General features: G+C 34.0%; 1 protein-coding gene across 1 annotated transcript in view; it reads left to right on the top strand.

The window, feature by feature from the left end:
• LOC108687600 (apolipophorins) overlaps positions 1-12,103 on the top strand; it is a 28,118-nt gene extending 16,015 nt beyond the window's left edge. Inside the window, exons 10-26 of the mRNA XM_018193455.1 lie at positions 2,176-2,370; positions 2,515-2,741; positions 3,226-3,718; positions 3,962-4,146; positions 4,238-4,458; positions 4,744-5,317; positions 5,459-5,706; positions 5,979-6,219; positions 6,727-6,963; positions 7,758-7,897; positions 8,312-8,466; positions 8,740-8,923; positions 9,115-9,253; positions 9,371-9,559; positions 9,843-10,088; positions 10,240-10,443; positions 10,568-12,103. Coding sequence (XP_018048944.1) covers positions 2,176-2,370; positions 2,515-2,741; positions 3,226-3,718; positions 3,962-4,146; positions 4,238-4,458; positions 4,744-5,317; positions 5,459-5,706; positions 5,979-6,219; positions 6,727-6,963; positions 7,758-7,897; positions 8,312-8,466; positions 8,740-8,923; positions 9,115-9,253; positions 9,371-9,559; positions 9,843-10,088; positions 10,240-10,443; positions 10,568-10,597 — 3,908 coding nt within the window. The 3' untranslated portion in view covers positions 10,598-12,103. The remainder of the gene's footprint in view (positions 1-2,175; positions 2,371-2,514; positions 2,742-3,225; positions 3,719-3,961; positions 4,147-4,237; positions 4,459-4,743; positions 5,318-5,458; positions 5,707-5,978; positions 6,220-6,726; positions 6,964-7,757; positions 7,898-8,311; positions 8,467-8,739; positions 8,924-9,114; positions 9,254-9,370; positions 9,560-9,842; positions 10,089-10,239; positions 10,444-10,567) is intronic.

Raw genomic sequence — 12,103 nt, 5'->3', positions numbered from 1 at the left:
GAATATTTAAATTTTAATATTATATCGAATATTTAATTTATTTTTACATTTGTTTTCATAGAATCACATTCTGCAATATCTCTCCTTTTTCTCAAGTATTCTTTTCCGTTATTTATTTTTTCATTAACGGTCTGAAATTGAAAAACAGAAAGCTATTGAAAATCAGAAAGCTACTGAAAATTTATAGTCCATGAAATAAAACAACAATGTGTTGCTATTATAATAATGCTATTATAATAATACTATTATAATAATACTATTACAATAACGTTATTATAAGCGTATGTAATATATTAATAATTTACTATTAGCGTGTGCTCCCGTTTAATCTCGATGAAACGAAAATTACAGCATGAGTTCAACAATATACCATAATAAAAAAGCCTTTCATAAATAAAGAACGGTAGATATTTCCACAGGTGCTCCTGTGGAAATACGTTACCTCGATGATAGGCTACCTCGCTTTGCGTGCTGGGCCGGCCCTTTATTAAGACATGCTTCGTCGCAACGGGCTTGAATTCGTAAAAATACAAAAGAAAATACACGGGGATCGTATATGATAATAATAAATCCTCGCAAGCCACACAAAAGATACCGAATTGTATCGTTCCCTCGTGATGTCTCTCAGGAAATCATCTTTATCACGGCTTTCATTTGTACATGTAGATCCACCTCCTTTTGAATAATTAGAGAAACTTTCGATCCGACAGTGGACCATCCACCGACAACGCATGGAAGCATCTTATCGTCCTCGTCATCGTCTATCGCATGCATATTACGCAGGAGTGCGCAAGACGTCGCAATCCCTATGTATACATACGCACACGTATGTACGATAGAATTTCGCAGAAGAGGATACATGTTGTGTATTACTACCCCTTATTCGCAGGGCCTAAAGCGGATCTCGGTCGATAGACGTTCTATTCTCGCGTGATCTGCGCCTAATTCGTGCCTCGCCTTAGTTATTAATAGAGCTCTGGAATTGCATCTCTATGCGCGACGACGACGTTGCGGTTAGTGGTGGTGGTGGTGGTGGTGGTGGTGGTGAAAGTGGTGATGGAGAACGATTGCAAGCGACAGCGACGTGCCGCCGCATTAACTCGAGTGCACAATTCATGCTTTTTTTTTTACTTTCTTTCCTTTCTCTCTTTTTTTCTGTCCTTCTCCCTTTCTTCCTTGATGAGATCGTGTCGCAAAGATCGCGATGCGAGAAGACAGGCGTGACTATTGCGGATGGTGGCGGGTGGTAGCGGAGTTATACATGGAGCAATACATAAGGAAAAAAAAAAGAAGTTGCTCGACGATGCGGAATGACGTCACGCCGCAAGGGCGTGTGCTCCGCTGACGTACACGCGTCTTAATCCTTTCTAGTACTGCGATGACGTGTAGCGCGATAAAGTTTACTTCGTTTTATTTTTTTTTTCCCACCCTTACCTCTCCCTCCCTCGGGATCAATTTGATGGCTGTGGCCTATCGGGCCTCGAGAGTTTACGGAAATAAAATTTCCGCGATTAACATCGACCGAGGCTACCTGCATGTAAATGAGGCAACAAAACGAGTTTCTAATGAGAAATTAATACATTATGATCCTTTTACAATACAGTCCGATTATACTTTATAAAAAATATATGTTCAAATATATGTTTGTTTATAATTTTATCACAATTATTGCTTTTTATCTCTGATTGTGAAATATCATGCGTTTACTCATTGGATTTTTCAATTTGTCTAATAATTTTAATTATTCTTCTCCAATCTTATTTGATAATAATTTTATAATTTGATATTTATTAAAAATTCTTATTAGTGTTAATTGTTGCAGCTTGATAAATGTCAAGAAAGTCAAATCGAAAATTAAAAACAAAGTTACTGAAATATCACACGTTCAATCATTGGATTCTTAATTAACTTGTCTAATGGTTTCGATTATTCAATTTTATTTGATAATAATTTTTTAATTTAGTATTTAATAAAAATTCTTATTAGTGTTAATTACAACTTGGTAAATAAAAAAAAATAAAATTAAAGAAATGGATCAATGTATATTAAAAGTATTGTATGAGATAAGAATCATCTCAGAATGAGAGATTATTAAAGACATTCTTATCCATTACTTTTTAGTGTCGACCTTTCGCAGAACAATTCTCATAATTTATATTTTCGTTCATTTCACAGATAAGAATAATGTGGATCATGAATTAACAGTGGAAGTAGATCTGAAGAAATTCAACGTGCCGGTTGAATTTGGATTAAAAACGAACACCGTAGTTAAAGATTCCAAGCTTGATCACTCTGCAAACTTGTACTTACACTCTTCGAAGGACAACTCCCAGTATTCCTACAAAGTCTACGTTCATTCTAAAGAAAGCGGTAAAAAAAAAAAACTCTACTTTTCTATTAATAATCTTTATTATAATAATTAATATAATAAATATCACAATTGCGCGCATGTTTTAGCTTCAAAATTAATCGTTAAGATAAAAATTAAAACTCGCCTGTTATTCTTTTTCATAGGTGTCATTCTGACTTTACCCAGTCGCGAGTTGGCTGTCATTGGTACATTTGACTTGCCGAAGACGAAACAAACCGGAGCATTTAAAGTCGATGTTTCCGTTTACTTGGACAGAAAGAATAAGCCTTCCGACAAAACTGGTCTAACCGCCAACGGCGATATTAATATCGAGAAGAATAGTGGATCTATCAGCGGAGAGGTCAAATTCATATATCCATCTCAGCCAAAGGTACGTCAGCGGATATATTTCCACAAAGAGATTTTTTTAATCTATACATAGAAATTACATTGAATGACGTCCGAGATTTTTAAATCTGTATGTAGAAATTACATTGAATGACATTCGATGTTAAACAAAAAATGAACTAAAAAAGCATTTCCAATTTGCTTCCAATTTCTACGCAAATAAGGTCAAAGCTTTCATATAATATAAAACTAGCGAGAAAGAAAGAGAGAGGGAGAGAGAATGTACCTCGACAAAGCTTTTATTGTCGATTTTCTTGCAATCTAGCGTTGAGTTTCATCGAGCTACTTGGCTATAAAAAAGGCAATATATAATGCAATATATAATGCATTCTCTGTGGATTTATGCCCGATTTATGTTCAGCTTGTTTTTTATTTTATCACATACTCATTATTTCGAGTTAGTCAATTGCCAGTTAGTTTGATATTTGATTTTTAAATCACTTCGAATGCGAATTTCTCTCAATCAGGATATGGCAGTGAAAGGTAAACTTCATTACGGCGGCGACCATCTGCTAGACGCAAACTTAGATATCGATGTCTTCGCCAAGAAAACGCAGAAAATCAACGTGGTGGCGAAATTAAACCGACAGAATCTTGACAAGGGTCACAACATCACCAGCGTAATTGAAGTGAACAGCCGTGGGCAACAACTCAAAGTTGACTTGAAATCACATTTGGCGATCTCGGATTCTCAATTCGGTTTCGGCAGCATGTTATCATACACGGATGTACATCAGAAACCAAAGAGTTTAGGTGTTCTGTTCTCTGCGAATTACAACGAAGCGCATCTGCTTGTAACCTCACCTAATAAGGAACTCCTTAAATTTGACACAAAATTGCAATTTAAAAAAAATCTGCAGAAGTTTGACTCGGAAATCGTGATTGTGGGCAATAAACCTATTATAATTAATTTCGAAGCGCATGATTTCAACAGTTTCACATATTCGGAATACCAGCAAGGTAAAGTTTATTTTAAATTATGTATTTTATCCTTGAGAAAAGGAGAATATATATTTATATATTTTTTGCTTTAATGACGTATTGTTATATTAAATCCAGATATCGCTGTGAAATTGTTATTATATATATTTGCTTTTAATCATATAATTATAAAATATAATTATAAAAATGTATATATAATTATAAACTATGATCATATTTTATATCATAAATCTATATGAATTGATCTTTCGATGTTTTCAGACAATCCCAACACGAAGCTTATCATCGAAGGACGTGTTGTGCTTGGACAACTGGCCGAGATTCATGCTGACGCTTTCAAAGCTGGAGAGAAGAAGAATTTGTTCCGTGGTTTGATCCACCTTGATGAAGAAAAGTTCCTGAAACCTGACTTCGGCTACAACAAGGACAATGTTATCCACGTGCTCGTGAGTACATTTTAACAACAATTGTGTGTCACATCATGCGATGTAATGACTGTAGTATCGCTTCACTGATTGTATTAATAATATAATTTAGGAACATTATCGAAGCCACAGCATCGGGCTATTGAAACAATTCAAGGATGTCTCCAATGATATAGGCAACGAAGCAGAAAGAGAATTGAAAGATCTCGTGGAACATTTGAAGAAAGCTCAACCAAACTTCAAGTCACTTTCGGATTATTACGAGACTGAATTAAACAAGCTGAAGAACGAACTCCAAGCTGATCAGACCATCAAAGACATACAGGCTACCTTGTAAGAACTCAATAATCTTTAATAATTATTGTTAATTATATACTTTATAATTTTATATCACCTTTTCAATTTTACATCACATTCAGCATTCATGCAATTTTCTATTTTGTGAAAGATAGTAATAAACATTTATAATATTTCTGCATATATAATTACTACATATTTATTATAATATATATAATAATAATAACACATATATAAATATATCCTTTTAAGTTGAAATTTAAATCATTCATAGGTCTCGTTAAATTATCGCGTACATACTTATCGATCGTATTCTTTCAGCAATAAATACTTCGGAACTATTATCCAGGCCATAAGGGATAGCTTGAAACAAATAACCATACGATTAAACGAACTTGAAAAAGAGTACGCTGAAATAATATCCAAATTCGAAGAAGCATGGAATACAGTTTATCCTCAACTAAAAGAATCCTATAACAAGATAGTTAATGCATACATCAATTTCATCGATAGCGTCGTCAATGTTTCTATGGCTTATCTCAAGACGTTACTCACTGTGATTAATGAACATCAGAAAGAACTGAAAGAATTAGCAATCGTAGCTTCGGAGATCGCTCAAGACATTGCTAAGATCATATTTAAGATCTTCGCGAAATTTAAGAAAGACATCGAGGAATTTTTCGTTTTGTTGAAGAATCAAATGAAAGCGTTACCAATCTTCGATATCGTAAAACAGCAATATCAAGATATCCTAAACCTTAAAATTCCGGAAACCGTATTAGCCTCCATTCATGAATTCAGCGAGGTCATAAAGTCCACGCTACCGACCGAGGAACTTCGACAGCTCTTCAGCGCTACTTATGAATACATCATGAAGCACGTCAAACACGAGAAAGTAAGTTTCCTTACCCGTCTTACGTCACATTTTGCCATTTCAAGTAGTACCCTTCAAACGATCGGAAGTACCCTTCAAATGGTCCGAAATTACTAAAATAGTAAAGTTCCTGAAATAATAAAATGCAATCGTCTTGCGTAGGTCGATAATTCCAGTGAGATCAAGAAGATCTATAATCATATGTTCGATGCCATTGCATCTCTCATCAAACTTCTGGAATCCAATGGTAGCTTAAAGAGCTTCATAGATAACTTTTTTGAGGCTAATTTTCCCGCGGAGTTTGAAATGTTATCGAAATTGCCAGTGATCACATCATTCAAAGTGTCTCTCGTCAATCTGATACGCAATAACGAATTACCATCTCTCATGGATCTGTACTACACCTACAGGTTCGTCTTTTCCACACACACACACACACACGCGCACACACACACACACACACACACACACACACACACACACACACATGTATATATATTATTTCTTTTCTAACTTTCTAATTTCGTTTTATTACACGTTTTATATTTTTCTGTTTATTTTTATCAAAATTGAAGATAAATGTTACAGTTTTCGTTAGAGAAATATAATATTAATCAATGTAATCAGTAATAATGTTAATCAGTGATTAACTAACGTTAATCATTTTTTGTATTTTAAACAGGCCAACTCTGATTTCTGACATCGTACCTCCCTTCAGCAAAATCGGCATCGTCATTGATGGAGGACATATTTTCACTTTCGATGGCAATCATCTCAGTATGCCTGGTGATTGCACTTACATTTTGGCCCAGGATATGCAGGATGGCAATTTCTCTGTCGTCGCCAATTTTAACAAAGGAAATCTGATTAGTGTGACCGTAACAGAGCCTAAAGAGAGCATCACACTGAAGAACAATGGCAACGTAAGTTTATTTCTCTTATCTCTTAACCAATTTCCTATAGCGCTGGTAAGTTAGGTTGGTGCTGTATGTGACATGAATTGAGAACGGGGCAAATAGTTTGGAGAGAAGGAAACGAGAAAGAGAGAAAGGATATGTGGGAAGGTGAAACCACTAGATCGCTCTCATATGGTATTCCGTGTACGAGTCTCATAATGCAATCCCGTATTGAACTGTAACTTTGTAAGTTTACTAGGGAGTTCCAAACTTTGCTGACAAGTCAAACTCTATTATCCTCGCGTCGCTTCTCTTATAGACGTACTGAGCGAGGAAGGAATAAAAATCGCTGTTGTTCATCTTTCGTCCAAACTCTGTTACTACGAGCGTGAAATCGCACCAACTTCGCGCCCATTTTCCGCAATTTTCTGCTCATTTTTACGTTTTATTTTTCTTTTTAAGAAACTCTTTTTTTAATGTTTTCGTTCAATATTTTCACACACAATTGTATTCGCGCATTTTTCTTTTTTTCAGATCCTGGTGAATAACAAACCGGCCGATTTCCCAGCTAACACGAAGAATTTGCACGCGTTCCTGGTCTCGATTCCGAACATCAAATCCGACTACGGTGTACACGTTGTATGCAGTCCTAAACACTCTGCAATGCTTTGCGTAGTTCACGTGTCCGGCTTTTATCACGGAAAATTACGCGGTCTTCTCGGTGATGGCAACAACGAGCATTACGACGACTATACATTGCCATCCGGAAAGGTGAGTGTAACTTGTTTTATTGTTAAATAAATAGCTCCTCGTGCAGAAATATCAGAGGCAAAAGCTCAGTTATAACATTGCACAATAATTCTTAAAAGGATTTCATTAACGAAGATTTCATAAATTATTTTTTAATTATGATGGATTAAAAAAGCGACTTCTTTGCATACAGCAGAATAATATAAGTATAAAAAATATTCTCTCCTTCTTTAATTAATTCTATTATGAGAAAAGTCGGAACTGATAGCTTAAGTACGCTAGAAGCAAAATGAAAAATGTACACACGTTATAAATATTTAATATGATCTGCTTCCTGTTCTCGGAAGCTCGTCTCTCATTTTCTCGGCGTCGCGCTTCTATTCATAAGACCTTGTGGTAATATCGCTAGACTATAAATCATGTTCTTTATATACTTTTGCTTTTATTCCAAAGTTTTCGCTTCGATCAATAGACAAATATCTATCGTGATACGGCATAATTCTTTTCCGAAGGGATCACAAATTCCCAAGGAGATCAGCATTCTTTCGTTGCGAGATAGATATCCTAAGTAGTTTGTGTGCGAAACTGGAACCAACGTTTCTATATCTGTATTCTTAAATGAAAAGATAAAGTACGTCATATTTCAGTATGCAAAATTTCATCTGTCTGCAAGAATAAAATTGAATGTTCTATTTTCGAAAATAAAAATAAATACGAAGAGTGTTTTGCAACGAAAGGATCTTACGTCGTAATACGGTAGAGATTTGCAGTGCTTGCAGTGATCTCTAAAAGCGCCTTTTTCGCAATTGAAACAGATTACTGAGAGCGAGACTGAATTTGCTAACGGATACAAACTGAAGCCCGATTGCCCGGCTGTGAACGCGATCGATCACAAGACGAAGCAACGTAATCCAGTCTGTACTGACTACTTCTCCGGCCAGAAGTCTACTTTGAAGTAAGTGCATTCGCCATTTAAAAAAATACGATTAAACCAAATTGTCAGATTGCATAGAGAAAATATGATGCCGTAAATTTAGCTGTACGGAATGAAAAGTTCAAATGAGCACTGCTTCAGTTTGCAACTACCCAGTTCAAATATTTGAAATTTGATAAATAACAATTTATGAAAAGACGATAAGATTAAATGTATTTATCGCATTAGAAAATAAGATAATTCTTGTGTGTGTGTGTGTGTGTGTATGTGTGTGTGTGTGTGATATAATCCATGAAATCTTATCGCGAGAAACTTCCCGTATATTACATATTTAAGATGATATTTCACGAATACTCGAAACAATATAATTGTCATAATCATTTTATCGTTAACTTAGAAGCAACTTAGGAATGATGTTTCTCCGTCATGTTTTAGAAACTGCTTCAACTACGTTAATCCGACTCATTACCGAGACGCTTGTGACGCTGCGGCTAACGGAAATCCGCAAGCTCCTTGCTTGCTCGCCTCCGCTTATTACGCCAATTGCTATTATAAGCGTATTTCCGAAATAAACATTCCATCCACTTGTAGTAAGTTAAATTGTTGACTTGTACTACTTTACAAAGTACAGAGTATGATGTTAATACAGTATTAATATAAAGAAAATCAAAATCTCTTGTCGGAAATAAACTTTCTTAAGACGCTCGAGATATAGAAATATTAAATGTTTCTTGCGTTAGTTTCATAAAATGTAGATTTACATAAAACATCTCGTTTTAAGATAAATATGAGACTTGAAAGTCAGGCAGAGATACTGATTCTTAGAAGAACAAACACATTTAATGTGAATCATAATATTTTAGTAAGCTGCAAAGTTGGCGAGAACACAGTTGCCATTGGTGATACATTCAGCGTCAAAACTCCAAAAAATCAAGCTGACATTATCATAGTAATCGAACAAGTTGAGGAAAATGAGAAAATTTTTAAAGATCTGATTCCAACATTGATAACCGATCTAAGAGAGGAACTGAAACAACACGGCATAACGTATGTAAACATTATTCTTATAAAAATATCGAAATATCTTCTACAAATTCCACAAATCAGAAATCAATCATAAAGATAGAAAACATTTGAAAGATCAAAATGCGCTTTAGGCTATATGGATTCATATTGCGACGCAAATGCCATATTGTGATATTTCTTACCTTTTATTTATATTGATTAAATCTCAATAGGGACGTTCACATTGGTTTAATTGGTTTCGGCGAACACATGAAGTGGCCGCAGCATTACACTTCTAACGGCAATACTAACATTGAAGGTGAAGTGAAGAATATGAAATTCGAGAAATCGGAACCGATTATTACTTTCGAGGTAATCTATAATTTTACAGAATTACATCAAATTATATATAACCTAAAGAAAGTCACGAAATTTTTGATCTTGTCGACTTTTTTGATATGCGATATATAATATCTTCAATGTTTATAGGAAGCCAAAAAAGGTGATTATGAGAAGCAGGTGAAATACTTAGAGCAAAGAGTAAACTTGGAGTTAGGCGCATTAAAGTTGACTGATGCTTACGAGGAAGCTATTAATTATCCGTTCAGACCTGGCGCAGTAAAGGCCGTCGTCGCAATCTTTGCTACCCCATGTGAAAAAAGTCCGTTGCCATTATCGGTGAGTTTTTATTTTCGACTCCGTTATATCACTAATTAAAATCCATATCGAACATATTACAAACATATCATTCATATCATTCCATATCTTGCTAATTGTAACTACAATTTGCAATTTATTTTTTGTAAGTTTTGCGAATTATAATTCCAAATAAAAATGAGAAGTTAACTATAGTTATGCACTAGAAAGAAAACTAGAAATAATCTCATAAAAAATATTTGCGAATATATTTTGTTATACACTGCTAATAAATAAGAGATTCTAAACGCTTTCAATTTTTCAGTTACAACAATTGAGGCTTGTACTCGGACTGAAGGTGTACCGAGATTTGGGACTGGGTTACTATCAAGTGTACTATACCAATGACATCCAGGTCTCCGGCAAAGTGCAAAAGAACATTGTTGGTTTCGATAGTGACAGTGTATACGTATTCGCCGATAGTAAGAAGAAGCCATTGAGCGGAAACACCGATCTCAAATCCAACATGGTCCTCTCTTCAGTTGACGTGTGTGCTGACTTTGCTATTGCGGTAAGTATGCAAAGAAAAAAGAATCGACTAAGCTCGAAACTCGAGAAATAGTTTTGAATGAATATAGAAATTAATCACTCTAAATACATAAAGAATAATAAATAATGAAGAGTAATCAGATTATTATTATATATATAAAACATTGTTGCAGTCTGGTGGGACAGTGTTCAGTTCCAATAACTTTATTGATGCTAAACCAAATCAAAAGAGGCAATTCGCTCAGGTCACCGCTAGAAAGATCGCTGAAGACCTCACGAATGTTGAAATCGAAAAGGATTGCGTGTGCAATCAGTACCACGTATTTGGACGTGCTCACTGTAATATCGTGGGACGTAAGGAGAAAGAACAACTCGCAGTAAGTGTTCAAACGGTAATTGCAGTAATAATCATGAGCTGCAGACGCTATAATAGTTAATATCAACATAATATGTAATCGACGTTAGAAATGATATGATTTAGTTTATGTCATTAAATTGCAGAGACACACTAAAGGAGGAGTGAAGGCTTGAAGGAGCCACAGTACTACGCATACTATTATTACTAATTAATTTAGATGTAATCTATTTGTTACTTTGTTACAATATCGTAAAAGACCTTTTACTAGAATGGTAAGTGATATAATTGCGTCATTCGGTCGGCATCGCCGATCTTTCACAGATCGAAAAGAATGTCGGATGCAAGACTTGAATTGTGCCTCATGACAATTTCCTTCGTTTTCTAGCTCTAACATAAACATACGCAAATTAATGTGAATGAAATAAATTGGTGTACCATTTATCGATGTACAACTAGCGATGTTTTACAGAGAGAAATAAACATTGAACATATCGTTTGTGTGTAATAAAAACTTGTTAGTGCCCTCGTTAGCTCTTTGCATGTTATACAATTTTTATATGTATTCTATTCACATCGAAAAAATAAGCATTGTAATTATTTTATACATATTTTGCGCGTACAGAATTTCAAGAAAACCTTTCGACTGCTTTGAAGACTTTACATCTTAACATCATTCTGAAGTGATTCCGACGTCAAGCGTTAAAAAACTGATTTTAGATAAGATTTCAATTTCGAGATGTACCATTACGGTTCATTTGTAATTTAAGCTTTAAAAATTATGTCAATTCTATTTTGTATCTACAAATTTCTCAAACGCAAAAATTTAATTCCTTACTAAGAAAAAATTCTAGTTGAAAATGTACGAAAATGTACCAGAAGATTCTGATCATATTAATCAGAACTCTATCTCAAAATTATAATTATAATATATTATCATAAAATTTCGTCTATTTTCAACTAGAATTCCAATTAATACAACTCTTTTTCCAGCTTTGACATAATTTCGAATGTTTTCAATTTTCTGAAACTTACAAAAATATTGTATATTAGAAAAATAAGAATCTGTATGCAATAATTCGTAATCATTCCATCTCATTCTTTCATTTAAAATTGTAACGATAATATTGGCAATTATAAATTATATTTTATACAGTTTATATATAGCTTTTATAACACACAGATTATTTCTGATATCTTGAATTAAAGATGAATGACCCACATATTTGGAAAAGAAACGAGTTAATGTTTTACTAAAAAAAAAAGTTAAATTGTCACGTAAAATTAAATATACTTCATGTCTGACACACCTGAATGCTTAAACAGATCCTAATGATACTTAAACGCGATTTAATTGCGTGAGAGAAAAAAGTACGTTGTTAAACTGTAATTATTAAAACTATAATATATATATATTTTTTATTAGAGCTAAATAAAGTGTTCCACAATTTGTGACTGATAGATTCTCAGATCTAGAAGTGACTTTTATTTGAATACAATATCAGAAGTTATCATTTATCGCGATTTTCGAATTTTATATGGTTACATGTTTCGCATAAATAAATTTTGAAATAAAAACGTGACAATAGCAGATACAAATAATTTTTTAAATTAACTAATAAATAAATATAAATGAATATATTGTACACCAGTTGAAAATAAAAAAAAAAATGTTTCTCTAA

The sequence above is a fragment of the Atta colombica genome, unplaced genomic scaffold (assembly GCF_001594045.1).
Source record: "Atta colombica isolate Treedump-2 unplaced genomic scaffold, Acol1.0 scaffold102, whole genome shotgun sequence".
In the NCBI taxonomy this organism is placed as follows: Eukaryota; Metazoa; Arthropoda; class Insecta; order Hymenoptera; family Formicidae; genus Atta; species Atta colombica.
This window is presented reverse-complemented; position numbering and strand designations above follow the sequence as displayed.